The 24,949-nt window shown below is 46.7% G+C and overlaps 1 protein-coding gene across 5 annotated transcripts in view; it reads left to right on the plus strand.

Annotated features, from left to right (window-relative positions):
* PLXDC1 (plexin domain containing 1) overlaps window positions 1-24,949 on the plus strand; it is a 358,840-nt gene that overhangs the window by 31,180 nt on the left and 302,711 nt on the right. The window contains exon 1 of one of the 5 annotated variants that reach the window (XM_069237473.1): window positions 19,625-20,124. The exons of 3 other annotated variants lie outside the window; for them this stretch is intronic. In XM_069237473.1, coding sequence (XP_069093574.1) covers window positions 20,091-20,124 — 34 coding nt within the window. In that variant the 5' untranslated portion in view covers window positions 19,625-20,090. Of the gene's footprint in view, window positions 1-19,624; window positions 20,125-24,949 lie in introns of those variants that run through there. One more of the 5 variants, XM_069237472.1, reaches the window with a different exon arrangement.

Consider the following 24,949-nt stretch of genomic DNA (forward strand, 5'->3'; position numbering starts at 1 on the left):
ATAAACAATGTTTATTATTGTTTTATTTTTAAAGAGATGGGGCTATGGGGGGATGGCAGCCATAGAGGGGAATGGTGTGCACTCCCCTCAGTGCTTGGCTGGCCATCTCAGGACAGCCAAACACACATGCACACTGAGCTCTCTCCAACCCAGCACTGTGTTGCCAGGTTGGAGAGAACAGACACAGGCTCCCAGTCTGTCTGGGAGCACAACCCAGGGCTCTCAGGCCAATCCTGACAATGCTTTCATGCTGCCAGCAGCATGAAGGCAGCATCAGGATTGGCTAGAGGGCAGGCTGAGAGTCTGTGCCTGCCTGCACTGTAGTGGAGATCAGAAGAGTCGTGGTGTGGTGGGGTCCTTGCTAAAGGCCAGTGTCAGATCTTTTCCACTTCCATTGAGGGTGTTCTCCATCTGGTGCCTCCCTGTTACATGCTGAGTCTGTTGTCTGGTTGAATCTTTATTGTTGTACAACCTTGTAGTGAAGGAAAGCTTTGAGATGAAAGTGAATAGTTCTCAGCTCCAAAAGGTTTACATGTTTTTTCTTTTCTGTTCACTGATCTTGGATGGTGAGGTGATACAGGTGGGCACCCCAACGACGAGAGGGGAATGTGTGATAGTTGTTTGTTTTGGATTCTTTTTTTTTAAAACGAACTCCCAGCATCAGATTGTTTCTAGCGCAACACCAACTTAGGGACTGTTTTGTTACTGTTGATAGTGAGGGAGCTTGTGTACATTTAAACTAAAATGTCCATTAATATTAGTTGCTCTGCATCTTAATTCATACTGACACAGGACAACTGAAACAAAATCATTACTATATGTTAAAGTGTGTTTTTGCTGGCTTAGGCTAACTAGGCCTCAGTTAGGCCTTGACTCCATCTTATTTAAAATGGATGCCGTATTATGATGTTCAGTCTCTGTTTATATTTCTCACCTGACACAACATGCACCAAGATGTGAATTGTTTATTTCTAAATCACAATCTTGAAGAGCCTGCTAGAAGAAATCCTTTTGCTAAAATAGCCAAGGTCTTTATTTCCTGCATACTGTTTTACATTAATTCACAATGGTTTTCTGTTGTTTATGTAACGAGTTTGTTCTAACACCTCCAATGATATTCAGTCAGAAGGGGTGAATCAATATTCACCTAGTGCATTAGCTTGACGAGGACAGGGTTGTGTGATGTTGTGTTAAATGTGATTTGTCAGAGCAATGATCATACCATGCTGACTTTGCACTTCCTGTAATTTTTATGCAAGAAAAATGTATTTAAAACCTTGAATTTGGGGGTGAGCTCTGTACCTTTCATGCACCTGTAGGGATGCTGTCCAATTTCTTACTGATTTTGCTGCACACTTGAGACTTAGTATTTCTCTGATGTTCATCCATCATTTTATTGTATTTGATGGCCCACATGACAAATGACTTCTATGTTACATAATTCGTTAACTGCTGCATTTGCATTTTCGTTGTTTTCTGAAGTGTACCTTTTAAATTTTGTAATAACGCTTCATGCTTTTCTAACGTCCAATCTCGAACTCTGTTTTTGAGTCAGTCCTTTCTTATTGACTGTGATACTGAAATGCTGTTTTGAATGTTATCTCTAGGGACACATTGCCTCAGTGACTTTGAGGTTAACACTGTGCCCGATCCACCCAATGTTTGAGTGTGCCACCGTATGCAGATTTCCTAGGGCTCCCGGCACGCAATAGTGTTAGATGATGTTTACTGATGTGGTCTTTCTATCATCTTTAATCCTCCAGTCACTCTTGGAGTGGACTCATCTGCAATCTTGAATTCAGGCCAACCTTCCAACCTACGAGTGATGTTATGTCTCTTGTAGTTGGTTTGAGTGTTGCACTTGGCCCGAGAGGATAACACTCTATTCTCTGAAGCCAACACTCTTCCTTTTGCTATGACTCTTTTTGCTCTCAAGTCGTTCAGTCTTTGAATGGGGACCAAGTTTGACTTTTGTTAATTTATTTGAAGTACTTGGATGTTTAATAGGCTGCAAGTTTTTTTGAGGTCTTGTTTCACACTTTGTTATTTGCTTTCCTTCAGAAGCTAGTCGTATTTGTAGGGCTAAATTTATATTCTACGTTCCCTTCACTTAATTATTATAGCACCAGGGAGGTGGTGGTCCATGGGGATGCGGAGGGCGGGGAGTGCGTGGCCAACCGCATTAATGTTATTTGAAGTCCCGGGGAGGTGTTGGTCTCCGCGGCTGTGGGGGAGGCTGACGGGCCTCCCCCACATAATTTGAATATAGCCCCAGGGAGGTGGTGGTCCCCGGGGCAGCAGCTGGGCCTCGGGCCCCCCTACTTTAATCCTGATCATCCCCCTAGGGAGGTGGCGAATTCCGGGGTAGCGGGAGGGGCCGGGCACCCCTTCTTTATTATCATAAAAATGCCCCCAGGACTTAGCCCACCCAGGGGCTTAATAAAGACAAAGCGCAGGAGCCTGCACTTTTTTTATTTTTTATTTACAGCAGATCTCTGGATCCACCATGACTCCTGCCGTAAATTAAAAAAAATGCTTTTTAGCCCGGGAGAGGGGGGGGCCTTTGAGACCCCAGCACTAGAGCTAAGGATTCATGGTGTCTCTACCCTTGCCCTTTTATTTTTTTATTTTTCACATTTTTGTCTGGGACTTGGCTCAAGCCGAGTCCCAACATGGAGGACAACACTTCCTTGTTAAAGGGTTGTCAGCCAATCAGATCTCAGCATGAGATCGGGAGGGGTCGTGAATCCTCCATGTCTCTATATATAAACATTTTGATTTTCTTAAATTTCTCAAAAACTACTCAACGGATTTACACCAAATAACAACAAGCATTTGCAATGCAATGGGTCTCACATTTGCTTTAGTTAGCGCTGTAAACTCCTAACCGGACTTTTCTTGCCAGATAAATTGAAAATGAAAAGTAATACAGTTTCACATAAGTGAGACGATTCAAAGCGCCACGCCATAAGCCTGAAGGAGACACACAAAAGGAAAAATAAATTTGCTTGCCGTCAAACGTATCTACAAGAGTGCAATTAGCCATGTAACAGGGTTGATGTCCAAGGCGGTAACTAAAGCGCCCCAAGAAGGACAAACGAAAAGCATTTACCAATGAAAACAAAGGATATTTGAAGGGCAAGCCCATGAACGAGCAATAGTGATGGGCGTAGTTAACCCCTTCGCTGCCAGGCCTTTTCCCCCTCCTGTGCCGGGCCTTTTTTTGCCTATTTGGGGCAGTTCGCGCTTAGGCCCTCATAACTTTTTGTCCACATAAGCTAACCAAGCCAAATTTGCGTCCTTTTTTTCCAACATCCTAGGGATTCTAGAGGTACCCAGACTTTGTGGGTTCCCTTGAAGGAGGCCAAGAAATTGGCCAAAATACAGTGAAAATTTCGTTTTTTTCAAAAAAATTGGAAAAAGTGGCTGCAGAAGAAGGCTTGTGGTTTTTCCCCTGAAAATGGCATCAACAAAGGGTTTGCGGTGCTAAACTCAGCAGCTTCCCAGCTTTCAGGAACAGGCAGACTTGAATCAGAAAACCCAATTTTTCAACACAATTTTGGCATTTTACTGGGGCATACCCCATTTGTGCAATTTTTTGTGCTTTCAGCCTCCTTCCAGTCAGTGACAGGAATGGTCATGAAACCAATGCTGGATCCCAGAAACCTAAACATTTCTGAAAAGTAGACAAAATTCTGAATTCAGCAAGGGGTCATTTGTGTAGATCCTACAAGGGTTTCCTACAGAAAATAACAGCTGAAAAAGAAAAATATTGAAATTGAGGTGAAAAAACCATCAATTTTTCTCTACGTTTTACTCTGTAACTTTTCCCTGCAATGTCAGATTATCGAAAGCAATATACCGTTACGTCTGCTGGACTCCTCTGGTTGCGGGGATATATAGGGCTTGTAGGTTCATCAAGAACCCGAGGAACCCAGAGCCAATAAATGAGCTGCACCCTGCAGTGCGTTTTCATTCTATACCGGGTATACAGCAATTCATTTGCTGAAATAAAAGGAGTAAAAAATTGCTATCAAGAAAACCTTTGCATTTCCAAAAAGGGCACAAGATAAGGTGTTGAGGAGCAGTGGTTATTTGCACATCTCTGAATTCCGGGGTGACCATAGTAGCACGTGAATTACAGGGAATTTCTCAAATAGATGTCTTTTTTACACACACTCCTATATTTGGAAGGAAAAAATGTAGAGAAAGACAAGGGGCAATAGTACTTGTTTTGCTAATCTATGTTCCCCCAAGTCTCCCGATAAAAATGGTACCTCACTTGTGTGGGTAGGCCTAGCACCCGCGACAGGATATGCCCCAAAACACAACATGGACACATCACAGAAAACAGAGCTGTTTTTAGCAAAGTGACTACCTGTAGATTTTGGCCTCTAGCTCAGCCGCCACCTAGGGAAACCTACCAAACCTGTGCATTTCTGAAAACTAGAGACCTAGGGGAATCCAAGGAGGGGTGACTTGTGTGGCTCGGACCAGGTTCTGTTACCCAGAATCCTTTGCAAACCTCAAAATTTGGCTAAAAAAACACATGTTCCTCACATTTCTGTGGCAGAAAGTTCTGGAATCTGAGAGGAGCCACAAATTTCCTTCCACCCAGCGTTCCCCCACGTCTCCCGATAAAAATTATACCTCACTTGTGTGGGTAGGCCTAGCGCCCGCGACAGGATATACCCCAAAACACAACGTGGACATATCACAGAAAACAGAGCTGTTTTTAGCAAAGTGACTACCTGTAGATTTTGGCCTCTAGCTCAGCCGCCACCTAGGGAAACCTACCAAACCTGTGCATTTCTGAAAACTAGAGACCTAGGGGAATCCAAGGAGGGGTGACTTGCGGGGCTCGGACCAGGTTCTGTTACCCAGAATCCTTTGCAAACCTCAAAATTTCGCTAAAAAAACACATGTTCCTCACATTTCTGTGGCAGAAAGTTCTGGAATCTGAGAGGAGCCACAAATTTCCTTCCACCCAGCGTTCCCCCACGTCTCCCGATAAAAATGATACCTCACTTGTGTGGGTAGGCCTAGCGCCCGCGACAGGATATGCCCCAAAACACAACGTGGACATATCACAGAAAACAGAGCTGTTTTTAGCAAAGTGACTACCTGTAGATTTTGGCCTCTAGCTCAGCCGCCACCTAGGGAAACCTACCAAACCTGTGCATTTCTGAAAACTAGAGACCTAGGGGAATCCAAGGAGGGGTGACTTGCGGGGCTCGGACCAGGTTCTGTTACCCAGAATCCTTTGCAAACCTCAAAATTTCGCTAAAAAAACACATGTTCCTCACATTTCTGTGGCAGAAAGTTCTGGAATCTGAGAGGAGCCACAAATTTCCTTCCACCCAGCGTTCCCCCACGTCTTCCGATAAAAATGATACCTCACTTGTGTGGGTAGGCCTAGCGCCCGCGACAGGATATGCCCCAAAACACAACGTGGACATATCACAGAAAACAGAGCTGTTTTTAGCAAAGTGACTACCTGTAGATTTTGGCCTCTAGCTCAGCCGCCACCTAGGGAAACCTACCAAACCTGTGCATTTCTGAAAACTAGAGACCTAGGGGAATCCAAGGAGGGGTGACTTGCGGGGCTCGGACCAGGTTCTGTTACCCAGAATCCTTTGCAAACCTCAAAATTTGGCTAAAAAAACACATGTTCCTCACATTTCTGTGGCAGAAAGTTCTGGAATCTGAGAGGAGCCACAAATTTCCTTCCACCCAGCGTTCCCCCATGTCTCCCGATAAAAATGATACCTCACTTGTGTGGGTAGGCCTAGCGCCCGCGACAGGATATGCCCCAAAACACAACGTGGACATATCACAGAAAACAGAGCTGTTTTTAGCAAAGTGACTACCTGTAGATTTTGGCCTCTAGCTCAGCCGCCACCTAGGGAAACCTACCAAACCTGTGCATTTCTGAAAACTAGAGACCTAGGGGAATCCAAGGAGGGGTGACTTGCGGGGCTCGGACCAGGTTCTGTTACCCAGAATCCTTTGCAAATCTCAAAATTTGGCTAAAAAAACACATGTTCCTCACATTTCTGTGGCAGAAAGTTCTGGAATCTGAGAGGAGCCACAAATTTTCTTCCACCCAGCGTTCCCCCACGTCTCCCGATAAAAATGATACCTCACTTGTGTGGGTAGGCCTAGCGCCCGCAACAGGATATGCCCCAAAACACAACGTGGACATATCACAGAAAACAGAGCTGTTTTTAGCAAAGTGACTACCTGTAGATTTTGGCCTCTAGCTCAGCCGCCACCTAGGGAAACCTACCAAACCTGTGCATTTCTGAAAACTAGAGACCTAGGGGAATCCAAGGAGGGGTGACTTGCGGGGCTCGGACCAGGTTCTGTTACCCAGAATCCTTTGCAAACCTCAAAATTTGGCTAAAAAAACACATGTTCCTCACATTTCTGTGGCAGAAAGTTCTGCAATCTGAGAGGAGCCACAAATTTCCTTCCACCCAGCGTTCCCCCACGTCTCCCGATAAAAATGATACCTCACTTGTGTGGGTAGGCCTAGCGCCCGCGACAGGATATGCCCCAAAACACAACGTGGACATATCACAGAAAACAGAGCTGTTTTTAGCAAAGTGACTACCTGTAGATTTTGGCCTCTAGCTCAGCCGCCACCTAGGGAAACCTACCAAACCTGTGCATTTCTGAAAACTAGAGACCTAGGGGAATCCAAGGAGGGGTGACTTGCGGGGCTCGGACCAGGTTCTGTTACCCAGAATCCTTTGCAAACCTCAAAATTTGGCTAAAAAAACACATGTTCCTCACATTTCTGTGGCAGAAAGTTCTGGAATCTGAGAGGAGCCACAAATTTCCTTCCACCCAGCGTTCCCCCATGTCTCCCGATAAAAATGATACCTCACTTGTGTGGGTAGGCCTAGCGCCCGCGACAGGATATGCCCCAAAACACAACGTGGACATATCACAGAAAACAGAGCTGTTTTTAGCAAAGTGACTACCTGTAGATTTTGGCCTCTAGCTCAGCCGCCACCTAGGGAAACCTACCAAACCTGTGCATTTCTGAAAACTAGAGACCTAGGGGAATCCAAGGAGGGGTGACTTGCGGGGCTCGGACCAGGTTCTGTTACCCAGAATCCTTTGCAAATCTCAAAATTTGGCTATAAAAACACATGTTCCTCACATTTCTGTGGCAGAAAGTTCTGGAATCTGAGAGGAGCCACATATTTCCTTCCACCCAGCGTTCCCCCACGTCTCCCGATAAAAATGATACCTCACTTGTGTGGGTAGGCCTAGCGCCCGCGACAGGATATGCCCCAAAACACAACGTGGACATATCACAGAAAACAGAGCTGTTTTTAGCAAAGTGACTACCTGTAGATTTTGGCCTCTAGCTCAGCCGCCACCTAGGGAAACCTACCAAACCTGTGCATTTCTGAAAACTAGAGACCTAGGGGAATCCAAGGAGGGGTGACTTGCGGGGCTCGGACCAGGTTCTGTTACCCAGAATCCTTTGCAAACCTCAAAATTTGGCTAAAAAAACACATGTTCCTCACATTTCTGTGGCAGAAAGTTCTGGAATCTGAGAGGAGCCACAAATTTCCTTCCACCCAGCGTTCCCCCACGTCTCCCGATAAAAATGATACCTCACTTGTGTGGGTAGGCCTAGCGCCCGCGACAGGATATGCCCCAAAACACAACGTGGACATATCACAGAAAACAGAGCTGTTTTTAGCAAAGTGACTACCTGTAGATTTTGGCCTCTAGCTCAGCCGCCACCTAGGGAAACCTACCAAACCTGTACATTTCTGAAAACTAGAGACCTAGGGGAATCCAAGGAGGGTGACTTGTGTGGCTCGGACCAGGTTCTGTTACCCAGAATCCTTTGCAAACCTCAAAATTTGGCTAAAAAAACACATGTCCCTCACATTTCTGTGGCAGAAAGTTCTGGAATCTGAGAGGAGCTACAAATTTCCTTCCACCCAGCGTTCCCCCAAGTCTCCCGATAAAAATGATACCTCACTTGCGTGGGTAGGCCTAGCGTCGGCGACAGGAAACACCCCAAAGCGCAACGTGGACACATCCTAAATTTTGGAAAAAAACAGAGGTGTTTTTTGCAAAGTGCCTACCTGTAGATTTTGGCCTCTAGCTCAGCCGGCACCTAGGGAAACCTACCAAACCTGTGCATTTCTGAAAACTAGAGACCTAGGGGAATCCAAGGAGGGGTGACTTGCGGGGCTCGGACCAGGTTCTGTTACCCAGAATCCTTTGCAAACCTCAAAATTTGGGTAAAAATACACATGTTACTCACATTTCTGTGGCAGAAAGTTCTGGAATCTGAGAGGAGCCACAAATTTCCTTCTACCCAGCGTTCCCCCAAGTCTCCCGATAAAAATGATACCTCACTTGTGTGGGTAGGCCTAGCGCCCGCGACAGGATATGCCCCAAAACACAACGTGGACATATCACAGAAAACAGAGCTGTTTTTAGCAAAGTGACTACCTGTAGATTTTGGCCTCTAGCTCAGCCGGCACCTAGGGAAACCTACCAAACCTGTGCATTTCTGAAAACTAGAGACCTAGGGGAATCCAAGGAGGGGTGACTTGCGGGGCTCGGACCAGGTTCTGTTACCCAGAATCCTTTGCAAACCTCAAAATTTGGCTAAAAATACACATGTTACTCACATTTCTGTGGCAGAAAGTTCTGGAATCTGAGAGGAGCCACAAATTTCCTTCTACCCAGCGTTCCCCCAAGTCTCCCGATAAAAATGATACCTCACTTGTGTGGGTAGGACTAGCGCCCACGAAAGGAAAGGGCCCAAAACACAACGTGGACACATCACATTTTTTTATAAAAAGCAGTGCCTACCTGTGGATTTTGGCCTGTAGCTCAGCCGACACCTGAGGAAACCTAGCAAACCAGTGCATTTTTGAAAACTAGAAACCCAGGGGAATCCAAGATGGGGTGACTTGCGGGGCTCTGACCAGGTTATGTTACCCAGAATCCTTTGCAAACATCAAAATTTGGCCCAAAAAACACTTTTTCCTCTCATTTCGGTGACAGAAAGTTCTGGAATCTGAGAGGAGCCACAAATTTCCTGCCACCCAGCGTTCCCCTAAGTCTCTCGATAAAAATGGTACATCACTTCTGTGGGTAGGCCTAGCGCCCACAAAAGGAAATGGCCCAAAACACAACGTGGACACAACATATTTTTTCACAGAAAACAGAGGTGTTTTTTGCAAGGTGCCTACCTGTGGTGTTTGGCCTGTAGCTCAGCCAGGGGGGGGGGGGGGGCAGAAATGCCCTAAAATAAATTTGCCCCCCCAACCCCCACCCTCCCCCGCCGGGAGCGACCCTTGCCTACGGGGTTGCTCCCCCTGCGTGACATTGGCACCAAAAAACAAATCCCCGGTGCCTAGTGGTTTCTGCCCCCTTGGGGGCAGGTTGACCTAAACTCAGCCAATCTGCCCCCAAGGGGGGCAGAAATGGCCTAAATACAATTTGTCCCCCAGGGGAGCGACTTTTGCCTGATGGGTCGCTCCCCATCTCTAAAAAAAAAAGACAAAGAAAAAAAAAAAGAAAAAAAAGAAAAATTCCCCTGGCGCCTAGAGGTTTCTGCCCCCCCCCCCCCGGGGGGGCAGAAATGGCCTAAAATAAATTTGCCCCCCCACCCCCACCACCCCCCCGGGAGCGACCCTTGCCTACGGGGTCGCTCCCCCTGCGTGACATTGGCGCCAAAAAACAAATCCCCGGTGCCTAGTGGTTTCTGCCCCCTTGGGGGCAGATTGACCTAAAATCGGCCAATCTGCCCCCAGGGGGGCAGAAATGGTCTAAATACAATTTGCCCCCCAGGGGAGCGACCCTTGCCTGATGGGTCGCTCCCCATCTCTAAAAAAAAAAAAAGAACAAAAAACAAAAACACAAAAAAAAAAAATTGCCCTGGCGCCTAGAGGTTTCTTCCCCCCCTGGGGGCAGATCGGCCTAATAATAGGCCGATCTGCCCCCAGGGGGGGGCAGAAAAGGCCTTCCCAAAAAATTGCCCCCCCTGGGAGCGACCCTTGCCAAAGGGGTCGCTTTGTTGCGTGACATTTGCGCGCAAAAACAAACTCCCTGGTGTCTAATGGTTTCTGCCCCCCTTGGGGGCAGATTGGCCTTATCAAAATAGGCCAATCTGCCCCCAAGGGGGGCAGAAATGGCCTAAATATATATTGCCCAGTAGGGGAGCGACCCTTGCCTAAGGGATCGCTCCCCACCTAAAAAAAAAGAATTCATCACAAAAAAACAAAAAAAATAAAAATGGTCCCTGGTGCCTAGAGGTTTCTGCCCCCCCTGGGGGCAGATCGGCCTAATAATAGGCCAATCTGCCCCCAGGGGGGGCAGAAAAGGCCTTCCTAAAAAAATGCCCCCCTGGGAGCGACCCTTGCCCAAGGGGTCGCTCCCTTTTGCCAATTTCAAGAAAAAAAAAAAAATCCCTGGTGTCTAGTGGGGTTTCAAAAGCCGGATTGCAAGCAATCCAGCTTTTGAAACCTGTGAGAGACTTCAAAGGGAAGGAAATACATTTCCTTCCCTTTGAAGCCTCTCGGGGCCTCCCCCATGGGATTGAAAAAGAAATGCAAAAGCATTTCTTTTTCAATCGCGCTGGAAGCTCTGCTTCCAGCGCGATGGGGGAGACCCTGTGACTAATCAGCGCGCGCTCGCGCGCTGACGTCACAGGGGGGGTTGGGGGGGGTCGGGGGTGGGAGGGGAAGGGCTTCCCCTTCCATCCCTGACTTGGGGGGGTGGGGGGGAACCCCACAGAGGGAGCGAGAGCGCTCCCTCTGGGCTGTGTGCCGAGGACGTAGTGGTTACGTCCTCGGCACAGCAGCACTGTGCCGCAGGACGTAACCACTACGTCCGCGGCACAGAAGGGGTTAAAAGCCCAAATAGACAACAACATGTTGGAAAAGCAGCGCTTACGTGCTACTATGCTCGACCTAAAAAGGGATCTTTCTGGACCAAGAGTTACCTTTCTGCCAAATTTGGTGTAATTCTGTCCAGTCGTTTTGGTGCTATAGCTGTTCAAAATCCCTATGGAAAAAATAATGGGGAAAATGTGCTTTGGGGCCCCCCTTTTTCTCGGCCCTCCCAGATCGATCACCCTGAAACTTTCCAGACAGCAGCTGATGTGAGCGTGAAAGTTTTTTGGAAAAGTTTGGGAAGGTTCGTCAAGTGGCACCAAAGTTAGTAGCAAAACAAAAAATGCTTTTACTGTAGAAACTAGGTCCCAACTATATCTACCTAGTGGCAACCGCCATTAGGCAATATATATATATATGTATATATATATATATATATATATATATATATATATATATATATATATATATATATATATATATATAATTTTTCACCTGCCCAACAGCCACTGATCTGATTTTGTCTTATAATTTTGATAGTCTATTTATGTGTTATGACTATCAATGACAATGCAGGAGAAAAGGTTGCAGTCCTGATTGTGCATTGTAGAAATCTTCACTGAAGTCATAAATGATTGACCCACCTCTCTGGCTTTGTCATTGGAAAGTTTGATTTTATTTATTTTTTAATGCACAAAACAGTAGCGGCTAGTGACCATTAAAAGTGGTAGGGTATATTCCTTGGCTTGAATTCTAGTGAGCTACACAGATTCAACTGGAAGTCCTGGTAGGGTGGTTCATTCACAATCAATTGCATGAAGTCTTATTCTCTCACTTCCTATCACTCGGTCTTAGTTATTTATTCTCATTGGCACTTGCTGTCACTTTTACTTACTCTAACTCAGTTCCACTGACTCATGCAGCCTCACTCATTCTCACTCTGACCCACTCAGTCTCCCTCATTCTCAGTTGCTCTCACTCAACTCCACTCATTCTAAGTCATTTTGATTGACACGGTCTCCCTCTGACTCACTTAGTCTTACTTAGTCTCACTCAGTCTCACTCTGACTCACTCATTCCCACCCAGTCTCACTCATTCTCACCTTGTGCACTGAGTCTCCCCATGACTCACTCATTCTTCCTGATTCACTCAGTCCCATTTGTTCCAATTCACTGAGTCACTTTGACTCACTCGTACTCAATCAGTCCCACTTGTTCTCACTCAGTCCCACTCAGTCTCACTCATTCTATTTCACTGAGACGCACCCAGTTTACCTCTGTCTCACTGTGACTCACTCATTCCCACTCAGTCTCACTCATTCTCACCTAGTTTCCATTAGTCTCCCCTTAACTCACTCGTCCTCTCTGATTCACTCAGTCCTACTCATTATGATTCAATCTCATTGTAACTCACTTATACACGATTGGTCTCACTCATTCACACTCAGTCCCACTCAGTCTTACCCATTTTGAATCTCTCAGTCTCACTGTGACTCAGTCTTACTCATTCCCAGTCAGCCTCAATCATTTTCACTCAATCTTGCTTATTTTCACTGATTCACTCAGTCATACTCATTCTGATTTACTGACTCACTCAGACATACTTATTCACACTCATTCTGACTCAAACTCCCTCAGACACAATCATTCTCACCCAGTCTGACTCAATCAGTCTCACTCACTCTCACACTGACTCATTCTCTGACACACTAAGATTCACTCAGACTTGACTAACTCAGTCTCACACACAGTCTCACACACAGTAATATTTAGTTACATTCCATCACTCTCCCTCATTCATTCCTACGTGTACTCACTCTTCTTATCACTCACTGTCCTCACTTTGACTCACTTTTTCACTGACACTCACTTTTACTCACTCATACACACATATACATGCTCACAGATACACACACTCTCTCAGGGCACATGCTCTCACACATACATATACAGCATTGAAAAGCATTTTTATTTACCTTGTTGTTTGTGCAAGTCCTGTTTGCTGCTGCTACTTTCAGTTTTGAAATTAAACTTTTTCAACTTCAGACACATGAAACTGAAACCTGCACAGTCACAGATTTGAGCTTTCGGTCTCTGCTCATTCACCCCACCCTTTCCCAACTCGACCTGTAGCCATGGGCACTACAGGGCTTAAGCCTGCAACGCCACCGCTTCAAGACTCAGAGATTGGAAAGTACTGAGGCATGCCAGGGGTCTGAGGCCAGGGCTGGGGCTTCACCAGCCCTGGATAATGTCTGATGGTTGGTGCAGTCGCTTTCCTGCATCAGACATTCTCTGTAGCAGAGCTGTCTTAAGTTACTGCTAGACGGCATTTTCTTTTTATACCAAGAGTGAATAGAAGATTTTCATTTTTGTATAATAAAGCAGAGGGAAGCAGTCCTAGAGCCCTAATGGGGAAAACCGTGACTGATAAAAAAAAAATAACTGACTGTGTGAGGCAAACTGCTAGTACAGTGCATCATGGGTAGAGGAACCACCTCTTTTTACTCTTTTTTACAATAGACGTCTATCAGGATTCTTTTTTCTTTCACACTTCACTTTTGCAACTAAAATGCTGCAGTGTGGTTTTTAAAATGCTACATGGGTAAACCTGTTTTTCACTCCCAGAAACAAATCTAGTCTCTGACAGACTGCTTACAGGGTGCTACTCATCCTGTTGACACATGAACATTGCCACCCTGTGATATATCCAATGACCAATGCATCTATGGTAAAGTGCCGTGGGTCCATGCAGACAGCAAGGAATCAATACCACGTGTATGATTATCAATGAAGATCCTTCGATGTAGAGATGCAGTTTTTCAATATAGCTGTTTTACCCATGTTCTCCCTTCATTTTTTGTATTTCTTTCTCTTCAGTCTGTTCTCTTCATTTATTTAGTTACTTTTTTGGGTTTATTATGCAGCACCAAATGTCATCAGACAATTACTTTAAAGCATTGAATAGAAAACTAAGAACTCCTACAGAGGCATGAAATATAGCACACATTGAGCCTAAATTAAAACCACTATCCTAGCTGGTGCCAGGTCTTTAGCAGAATGCTGTCTCAAAGAGTTGAGTTTTCAAGAATTCTCTGAAATGGATGTCATTGGGTTCTGCTGTCTGGGTGGAATTCAAAGGATTTGAGGTTTTGGCACTGTAGCAAAGTCAATCTTTTTGGCATGGTTACCCCCACTTTATGCCTGTTACCAGTGTGGTTAGACTGTTTTCACTGGGATCCTGCTAACCAGGACCGCAGAGATTGTGCTCTCTTCTCTCAATTTGGGTGCCTTGGTTCCCTTTACACTGCACAGTTGGCATACTAGTGTACCCCTGTAAGTCCCTAGTGTATGGTAGAGCATTAGTACACCCGGGGTCCCCCATGAGCTGCAGCATGTGTTGTGCCACCCATGGGAGCCCATTCAAGCTGTGTCTGCAGGCCTGCCATTTTCAGCCTGCGTGAAAAGGGGTATGCACCCTTTCACCACTGGTCACTACACCAGGTCACTGTAGGTCACCCGTATGCAAGGCCCTTCCAGCCCTAAGGGCAGGGTGCAGGTCCCTGTATGTGTGGACACCCCTGCAAGAGCAGAGGTGCCCCTATGAACTCCAGTACCAGTTCCCTGGACTTCGTAAGTGCAGGGAAGCCATTAATAGTTATGTACTGGCATTAGGTCACTAAGGTCCAGCTACATAATGGTAACTCTGACCCTAGGCACGTTTGGTATCAAACATGTTGTAATCATACCCCAGTACTGATGCCAGTATTGGTGGCACGATTCCATGCACTCTGGTGGCTCCTTAGAACACCCCCACTAGTGTTCCTACCAGTCTTCCCATGCTGCTGCAGCCCATCAGACAGGATTCTGCCCGCCTGCTGCTTGACCAGCTCAAGCAGGGGAAGGCAGAACAAAGAATTTCCTATGGGAGAGGGGTGTAACCTCCTCTCCCTTGGAAATATGAGTTACAGGGCTGGGGAGGGGTAGCCTCCCCACCGCCACAAGCTTGCTTTGAAGTGCACATTTGGTGTCCTCTTTGCATAATCCAGTTTGCACTACGGCAGGGACCCCCAGTCCATGCTCTAGCGTGAAACCACACAAAGGAAAAGGGAGTGACAACTCCCCTGTCCATCACCACCCCAGGAATGGTGCCCAGAGCTCCTCCAGGTGGCCACTTGATTCTGCCATCTGGAAACCAAGATGGGCAGAGGCCCTTCGGAGCATCTAAGTGGTCAGGTTAGGCAGGTGATGCCAGTGACCCTCTCTGATAGGTGGTCATCTTGCAAAGTGACCAAGCCTCTTTTGGGGCTATTTAGGGACTCTCTTGTGGATGGGTCCCCGTATTCGTAGTGCAACCTCCACCAGGACTCCTCTGAAATTTCCTCTTCTGGTCCTGGCTACTGGAACTTCTGCTGAACTTCACAGGACCTGAACAAGACTGAAACACTGAGATGACCTTGCCTTGTAACATGGTTTCTGCAGCTCCTGTCAGCACTTTGCAACATTTTCATGACTGTGCATCCTCTGGGGTCAGCAGGACTTCAGCTGCACCAAAGAAGCAAGAAGGAATCTTCCTTGGGGTGAAGGAGTCACTCCCCTGCATCCGGAGGCACCTAGGGCAACGACGTCCAGCTGCTGAGATCTGCTGTCCTATGGATCTGCGAAGATTCTCCAACAGAGGTGGTGGTTCTGAGGCGGTCCTCTTTGCCTTCTGTCCAACTTGGGAGATGGTAAGCCCTTGCCTCTTCCTCCAGGACGGAATCCCTGTCACCGTGACTGAGGCTTGTTGACTCCTGCTCAAAGGGATCTTCAGGCTCCAAGTAGCCCCTGCCCCTTGCACTCTACCTCTGCAAGGACAGTCTCCTCTCTGCTGCTCCAGCAAAGTGGGACTGCTCTTCAGGTGTGCTGCCTAGGCCTCACTGCGACTTATTGTGCCTGCAGCTAGTGGGGAGCTCTTGTGGGCTCCGACTGCTTCTGCTGGCTCTTCTGTCTTCCTAGGGTCAGACCCCAGGACCTTGCTGGACCTCTCTAGCCCTGCAAAACCTCCTCAGCTCCAACTTGCATTTGCTTGTGCTTGTTGGTGGTCCTCCTGACCACTGACCAGTCTGCATTCAGGCGACTGAGGAGGGACAACTCATAGTTCAGGACTTCAGGGACTTCTCCGCAGCTCCTGGACTCTGCAACTTGCCTTCACCCATCACCGTCATCCCGGATCTTCACCTACAGAAGGGTGGGCATTGTCTCTTGCCCCGCCTGGACACTCCTGCGTGGACTGGACTCTGTCCCCTTCTTTTTCAGGTCCTCTTCATCCGGAATCCACAGTTGGTTTCCACTGGTCTAGTCCTGTTCTTGCATTGTTTCAATTCTAAGTCCCCATGTTGGTCCATGGGACAACCAGGTAAATTACCTCTGTTCTCCTGGTTGCTAGGGGTCTTCTAGATACTCACCTTTTAGGGTTCCATACTATCCCAGCCCTTGGCTAACAACTCCATAACCTCTGGTGGGGGACCCATTCTCGCATTCCACTACTTTAGTATATGGTTTGGTCCCCCTATAGGGCCCTTGCTGTTTCTTGCTATTTCTAATGTTTTTATGCTAATTCCTAGTACTTACCTGTGTATATTTTGTGTATACTTACCTCCAGAGAGGGGGGATTGCCTATAGTATTCTAGTTCAATGTTACTCAGGCGCTGCCCGTCCTTTAGGGCGGAGGAGGCACCTCCCCACCTTATGCCCCTCATGAAGAGTGTCTGTCAGGCTGAACAAAGGTCAGCCTGACAGACACTCTTCATTTTCAGCTCAGACAGGCAGAAGTGAGACATGCGCGATTTGCGCAGACTCCTGGCTGCCTGAGCTGAACTTTGCTGGGCTGAGGAAGTCACAGCTCCTATGGGCGTGACCTCCTCAGCTCAGCAAAGGTGCCTCGAGGCCCTCCCCTGGGTGACGATGAAAGCGTCACCCATTGATTTCGACCTGGGCGCTTCAGGTTTAAGCCCTGAAGGGCCCAGGGCGAGTGTCAATCAGTGACACTTCGTCACAGAGTGGGGTGGGGTCAGCAGTCTCACTGACCCCATCCCATTCTGTGACGAGGCTGGGACTGCTGCCTTCCCTCATCGGCTGACATAAAGTCAGCCAATGAGGGAAGGCAGCAGTCCCAACCCTCCTGGGACCTCGAGGCTGAAGGTAAGTGTGTGTGTGTGTTTGTGTGTGATGTTTTAAAATGAATGTTTGGTGGGTGCGTGCATGTTTGAATGTTATGAGTGTTGTTAATGTGCGTGCGTGCGTGTGTGTGTGAAAGAATGAGTGTGTGTGATCTTTTAAAATGAATGTTTGGTGCGTGCATGTTTGAATGTTATGAGTGTTAATGGATGTGCGTGCGTGTGTGAAAGAATGAGTGTGTGTGTATGATGTTTTAAAATGAATGTTTGGGGCGTGCGTGCATGTTTGAATGGTATGAGTGTTGTTAATGGATGTGCGTGCATGCGTGTGTGTGTGCGTGAAAGAATGAGTGTGTGTGAGCTTTTAAAATCAGTGTTTGGAGCGTGCGTGCATGTTTGAATGTTATGAGTGTTGTTAATGGATGTGCGTGCGTGTCTGTGTGTGAAAGAATGAGTGTGTATGTGTGTGTGTGTATGCTTCACGCCAGCCCCCCTCCCTCCTAAAGCTGCTGGCCGCCACTGATGTTACTATAATAAAGTACCTGTGTGGATCCTTTCATGTGTGCTAAGTTACTGAGTGACTACTGTTGTATTGCAAGTGCTTCACACTCCTCCCAGATAAGTCTTGGCTGCTCACCACAGCTATCACTAGAGAGCCCTGGCTTCCTACACAATGTAGTACTCACTATTAAGGGTTGCCTGGACCTGGTATAAGGTGCCAACTACATAGGTGTCCATCACACACCAGCCCAGCCTCCTACAGGCACCCTGGACACTTAGTGATCTACCACTATGTTTTAATCATGTGAAGGAGACTGAAGGGTGAGGTGCAAGTTAGAAGTTAGGCAATCAGAGGTTAGTGGCAGAGATGTGTCAGGGAACTACATTTTAAGTAGCTGGGTTCTTTGTTATAATATGCTTTGCGGGTGGGACTAAGAACCTCATATACACCCTACATTCTACCAAATTTGAGGTGGTCTTGGCCTCCACACCCTTGCAGAGGACCACTTGCCTGGCAGGGGCTTCATTGCCCTTATTGTACTTGGGAGATGTATTGTAGGCTGAGCAGTATTCCTGTAGGGACCATGTTTTTGGCCATTCTGCAAACGCCTCTGTTTCAGCAAACTCCGAAATCAGAAGTTTGTTTTAGTTAAATAAAAACCCTCTGCGTTTGTTTTCCTGAGCCAGGACTACTATTTCTCGCATAGGTGTACCCTAGCAGGCAGTGCTTTAAAAGGGCCGGTACTGTCCGGTACTGAGTACCGGCACTTTTTTATTTTGAGAGGGAGAGTACCTGCATTTCTCACGACAAACGTAATACTTTTCATTGGAAAGTACTCGCACTTCTCAGATTCTATTTTTCCATTTCAGGCACTGCTTGCAGGGCAAAACAGTGTTGCCTGCCCACCTCCTTACTCCCACTAAACAGGAGGTTGGCAAACCACCAGTGAGATCTAACATCCCAGTGGCGGGCAGGTTGCCAGATCAGTGGTTTCCTCTGCCAGAGGGAGCTGTGGCTCACCCTGTGAAAACCCTGTGTGTTTTTCATAACCTGGGGGGGGGGGGGGGGGGGGGGGGCAGCGAGGTGGGCATAAGGGGTATTCGCCATTCCTTGCAAATGCCCTGAATCTGCCAGTCTATAAGTGAAGCATGAGAATCCTAAACTCTATCCTGACATCCACTGGCAGCCAATAAGTAGTGCTTTAAGGTACATAAGCATAGTTGTGTTACCGAAAATATAGGCATATGTCGGCTGCCTGGTTCAGTATTATTTGGCCCTGATAACGAGTGGGCTTGGGGCGTATGAGGTATGTACTGCATCTGTTAAATGCATGTACCCCTGGTGCAGTATTTACACGGTGTGCTAAGTGTCTTATATTTCTCTGCTATTTATCCTCTTTATTCTGTCAACTACCCTCGTTCTCTATCTTCATGTCTTTCACTTTTTCCCCTTCCTTTTTCATGATTTTCCTTTGCATCCCGGTCTTTGCCGGCTTCACTTCCGTTTCTCTCCGCTTTATTTTTCCGCTGTCTTCTAACTCTGCCTCGTTTCCTCCTCGCCCTCTACATCTCCTAGGCTAGTCTTATTTTTTCAATTTTTCGTTTTCCTTGTTCACTGTTTTTTTTTTTACCTTGCCCGCTCCATACACCCTAGTTACTTTGATAATTAAATCCCCTTTCACTTCACCATCACCCACCGCTCTGAAGGCTCCCTTTTCATTTGCTCCCTACTCTCTTCCACCCCTCTGCCTCCTTCGCCAGCTTACCCTCTTTCACTCCTCTCCCCTTATCCGGCGTCCTCCCCGCCTTCTCCCTGCTATCACCGACTCGCTGAAATCCCTTCCCCTTGTAAATAAATCCGTCCTTTTCACACGGCACCACCGCATCTTTCTCTGTGCTTTCTCAGCTCTCCGCTTTCCCGCCCTCCTCTCCATCTCCCTAAAAACACCCACCCCCTCTTATTCTCTGCATGCTGTCTCCGGCTCCCTCTGGCTGCCCCCCTCCCCGGGTCTTTCCGGCTCCCACTCACCCCGCCCGCACCCCTCTCCATTCCACTTGCCTCCCCTGTCCCCGCTGCTGAGCTCTGTACAGTATAATTTCCGCGCGTTCCCCCTCTGCCCACACTAATTACCGTGCAGCTATAAATACTTTCCCATGCTGTCCACCCTCTGTGGTAATGGCGTCCCTTCCGGCAGGTGTGGCACGCGTGGGTTGCCCTTCACGCGTGGCCTGTGATCGCACCGTACCGATGGACGCGTTCCGGGTGAGGGGAGCGCTGTTGATCACACGGCCCCGGAGCTCCGCAGTCTCCGGCATCCTTGGTTATTTGTGTGTACGTCAATGTGCGCGCGGGCCTCCGTCCGCGACTCTCGCGTGACAAGGGGTTGAGGCACTGCATCTGCTGCAGTTGCTAAGCCCTCACTTAACAGTGCCCCAGAAAGGGATATCTTGGCACCCATATCGGTGCGGAATGTTGGCCGGGCCGGCTCTGCCATAGAAGGTGATAGCACCGCTATGTCGTATGCATTAATTCACGTCAAATGATCACATGCACCACATCGACCAAGCCACTACATCGCAAGGTAAGTATATCAGATACTGTTAATAGAATTAGGTAGATAATGTAAACGTGCTTACCTAGTCGATGTTGTTGTAAGTGATGTACTGGATGCCAGCCATATAATTGTAGGTCGATGTTATTCACCTCGATATATTGTCATACAAGAGAAGCAGATAGCCATGTGTTGTGAACCTCCCAGTAGCTTAGCAAGAGCTAATATGCTCTAATGCAAAAAAGGAAGATGTCCCCCATCCTCTGGGATGTGTTTTAGTGAGATATGAGGGGTGTAAGACTAAAATTTCCAAACACCTACCACAGTGGACCCAACTTAATCGATGGACACCCCGTGACTGTTCCAGCAGATTTACTGGCTGAGTTAAAGACCTTTTTTTGGAAGCTTACACATAGCTGAAGTTTTTCTGTCCTAAATGTAAAAAATCCTTTTTTCAAAAACTCATTCTTCCTCAACTGACTCCTGCCCAATCAGCGGAATTGGAGGAGGAGATCACAGCAGATGAAGCCACCGCAGTGATTGATGCCTTGCCAGCTGGTAAGGGCCCAGGGAAAGATGGCTTCTCTGAAGAATTTTATAAAGCCACAAACTCTCAGAACATCCCAATCCTTGTCTCGGTATACAAAGAGATTCTGGATCTAGGCCATTTCCCCCTGGATCTCAGTGATCCCAAAACCAGGAAAGGACACCCTTGAATGCTCCAGATACAGACCAGTACCACAAATCAATGTTGATATTAAAATTTTGACCAAGATCCTGCCAACACGCTTGAATAAGGTTATCACGGCCCTAGTGTATCCCTCCCAGATGGGCTTTGTGCCCTGCCATTCTTCCACAGATCCCATGTGCACTCTCCCTCATATACTCTGTCAAGTACAGGGGTCTAGGGATGAGAAGGTCCTTCTCTCCCTGGATGCTGAGAAGGCCTTTGACTGTGTGGATGTGGGTTACCATTTTCAGACAATGGAGAGTATGGGTATCGGCTGGGATTTTCTCACCCTTACCAAAGGCATGTACTATGACCTAACTGCTTCAGTTGTTTGAAAGGGCTTCTCCTCCCCATATTTCCCTATACACCGTGTTTCGAGGCAGGGGTGCCCTTTTTCTCAGCTACTGTATCTTTTGGTACTGGAGCCCCTGGCTGCAACCAAACAATAAAACAACAATATTATGGGTATCATGACAATGGTAGGGGAGGTCAAGCCCTTCTGTTATGCGGATGACATCATTTTTACCCTTTCTCACCCCCTTATCCGCTTGATGACTCAATTGGATTCCTTCTCTCAGTATTTCTTGATTTAAGATATGTAGGTCCAAATGTGAGGTTCTATCCTTAAGACCTTCCACTGTGAGTGCCTCTGTGGCTGCTTTGCCCTTCAAATGGCTACCTGATCGTCTGAACTACCTGGGGATTTATATAAGCCTGAGTCTGCAGGATACAATCTATGACAATGCTCAACTAATTATAGACAACATGAAATGTGATTTTCGAAGATGGTTGACTCTAAACCTATCCTTGTGGGATAAGGTCCAGATCATCTAGATAAATGTCATCCCTAAAGTTAATAAGTATTGGAAATGCCATCCCTTTACATGCCCCTATCCTCCTTTTTGGGCATCACACAAACCATTTCACAGTTCACCTTGGAATTGGACAAACCATGGTTGAAGGGTGCTAAGCTGTTTGCCAACGTTGCGATGGGCGATCCGCGCCTGTCACACTTCAAATGTTACTGGTTGGCGCAATAGTTGGCTTATTCGATGATTCTGCTGCCCATATGTAGAACAACACCCATTTGAGTCTTACTAGAGCGCCATATTTAGCATACCTCTGGAGATCTCGGTATATATTTCACTTCAAGACCCCCTCCCTAACCCCATCATCCATGCTTCAAAATGTGCCTGGCGGCAGCCCCACAATATATTAAAAGTCTCAGACCGAGTGCACTCCAAAGTGTCCCTGTGGCACAGTGCAGCCTTTACCATTGGAGGAGAGGAAATAAATTGGTCTTCATGGAGAATGCATGGCATTTACTATATTGATAACCTACTCTCTACTGGCTCCCTTAAAACACCCATCTGTCCCATGCTGTGTCTGCTATTTTGGGGAAAGAAAGGATTGATCCACCTAGGTCCCCCATTACTCATTATTTCCACACTTGGAAGGACTTTGGTGGGGTCATAACAGGCCTCTACACTATTCTGATTGATCACTGCTTTTCTGATGCCACTTAGGAATTGCCACATGACTGGTGGGAAGCACAAATTAACAGGCAATTTCTTGAGAATGAGAGGGAAACACTATTGGCAGATTATAGTAAAGGGTTATGGGAGGCACAACCTAAATATAGCTATTTCAAGGTCCTTCATCGTTGGCATTGATCAAAAGTGAAATTAAGCACAGCGCATCTAAGTGTTGAGTCTTGTTGCTGGAGATGCGGGGATCGAGTCAGAGACATAGTTCATGTGATTTGGGAATGCACCAAGATCCAAAGTTTGTGGATACAGATTTGGGATCCTCTGAAAGAGGAGCTACAGGTGTCTAGGCCATTGATTTCACGTCTCGCTCTGCAACACAAAACCTCTGTCATCCCGCCTTTAAAACAACATGTTAACAGGTGACTCTCCACAGACTTAGACGTGGCCAAAATGAAATTTTTTCGTCTCTGGAAGTCGCCTAGCAACCTCTCCTTTCAGACATGGCAGGAGAGTATGTACAAGTTGGCGCTTTATTGAGAAACTAGTTCATACATTGAATGACAAGTTGCAGGACTTTGAATAGATATGAGGGCTCCTTTCTCCGATATTGAGGATATTATTTGTGGTATAACTGAATTGCTAATTGTAAATTAATGAAGAATTGCAACACAAAGGAGTATATCACTTCACAAACCTCTAACAGGAGCGTTTTTGTCCCCTTACTTCACCCTTGGTGCTCCCAGAGTCTAGATTCAGTCCTGTGAACGTTATCTGATCATACTTATCTTGGCATAATGCACTGACTGTTCTGTTCGTTGTAGGGCCTTACCTAGAGGCTCCGCCTTCATATCCTATTCTCTAATGACTGGCTTATGGGGTTCATGGGGTTAATGAAGCCGCCAGTAACCCTGGTGCCATGACTTGGGGTGAGCAGGATCAGAAACAGTTTTTATTTGATCCTTAGTTGTAGGGTGCTCCTTTTCTCCTTCTTTCTCTTCCTTTAATTCCCCTACCCTTTTCTTTCTTTTCACCATTATATTTCATTAATTTCTCATGACTCTTGAATAAGTCTAAATTTTTCTGTTTTATGATACGTTCATTGTCACTAGTTACAACATGGCATGAATATTGTACGGATGTTGTAAAAATAGTTGTTGTTAATGCTCTGGATTTCATACTGAGACTATCTTCAGCGACTTTTGTTGTATGCCTGCGTTACAATTTGTAAATTAATAAGAAATGCAATTCAGAAGGCTATACCAGGCAAAGGATTATGCGCATATTACTGGGAATGTCATGTGACATCTCCCCAGGGCTACTGTTTTCCAGTCTACGGAATTCTAGATACCATAGAGTTATACACAAGGAGAATTGAAATAGTTGTGCAAATGCACACTTGTTTAATGAGTAAGAAAATGCCTCTTTTGTATAGTCACCCCCATTTTTTTAACTGATGCCAATACTTTTTTGACTCTGTACACTAGAACACTAACCAGACCCCTCAAATATGTCGAAATTGGACACGATTCAACACTCTTGTACCTTAAACATATCAAATGTGAATATACTCCTGATTGGCATATTTAACTTACCTATAAGTTCTTAGCATATGGTACAAAAGTGTACCTAGGACCTATAAGTTATATTTCACTAGTGGACTCCACCACATATTGTGCCACTACTAAAGTCACCATGCAAAGCATGGCTGCAGACGGAGTGTGCAGTTTTAAAACTGCCAATTCAATCTGACGCAAATAAACCTTTTGTCAGGCCTAATCCTTCCTTTTTAATACTTATAAGTCACACCTAAGATAGGCCCTAAATGCTCATAGTGCATGGTATTTAAAAAGTAGGACATGTGTTTTTTATGTCTTACACGTCCTACCAGTGAAAAACCTCCAAAGTCGTTTTTCAATTTGGCAAGGCTGGATCTGCCTTTGAAAAACACTGGGGTATATTATAACACCTTCTAATGCTTAACTTCAGTGTGGGGGTAGCTAGAAAAATGATCCAAGGACTCATTTAAAGGGCTTATTTTAATAGTAATTGAAAATCCAACTTAATGGTCAAGTCGGATTTTCCATTACTATTATGAACATCAGGAAGGAAAATGACAACTTTTTGAAAGTCTGAGTCAAATATGCCTTTCTGAGGGCTCGGAGCTTGCCGCCAACAAAGACGGCCATACTCTGATCAAGCTCTAGCGCTGGCAGGGTATATAACCCCCTCAAATCCGACAATATCCTGCCGACAGTGGGGCTCAGGGCATACCTGGAGCCCTGCGACCCTGGAAGAACCGGCCTAGCCCTTGATGAGGCTGGCTGAGGGCTGCGGGCGGTGAAGTAGCTCTAGCCGCCTCCAAACAAAATGGCTGAGCAGCCCGACAGTGCGAGTGGAGAGAGACAACAGCCCTGATCACAGCTAGGCGCCTGAGGTGCAAGTGCCCTCGCTGCTGCTTCCTGCCTCGCTGTCCGCCTTCGCCTCAGCACTGACAAGGTGGCCGGGAGCTGAGATCCAGACACCCAGCCAAGAAAGAAGCAGGGCGTGCGGAGATACAGTGAGGGGTGTCCTTTGCGCAGTCTGCCCGGGTGGCAGAGAAGACGGACACAATCAACAGAGGACATAAGCTGGTGCA

Source organism: Pleurodeles waltl, chromosome 6 (assembly GCF_031143425.1).
Source record: "Pleurodeles waltl isolate 20211129_DDA chromosome 6, aPleWal1.hap1.20221129, whole genome shotgun sequence".
In the NCBI taxonomy this organism is placed as follows: Eukaryota; Metazoa; Chordata; class Amphibia; order Caudata; family Salamandridae; genus Pleurodeles; species Pleurodeles waltl.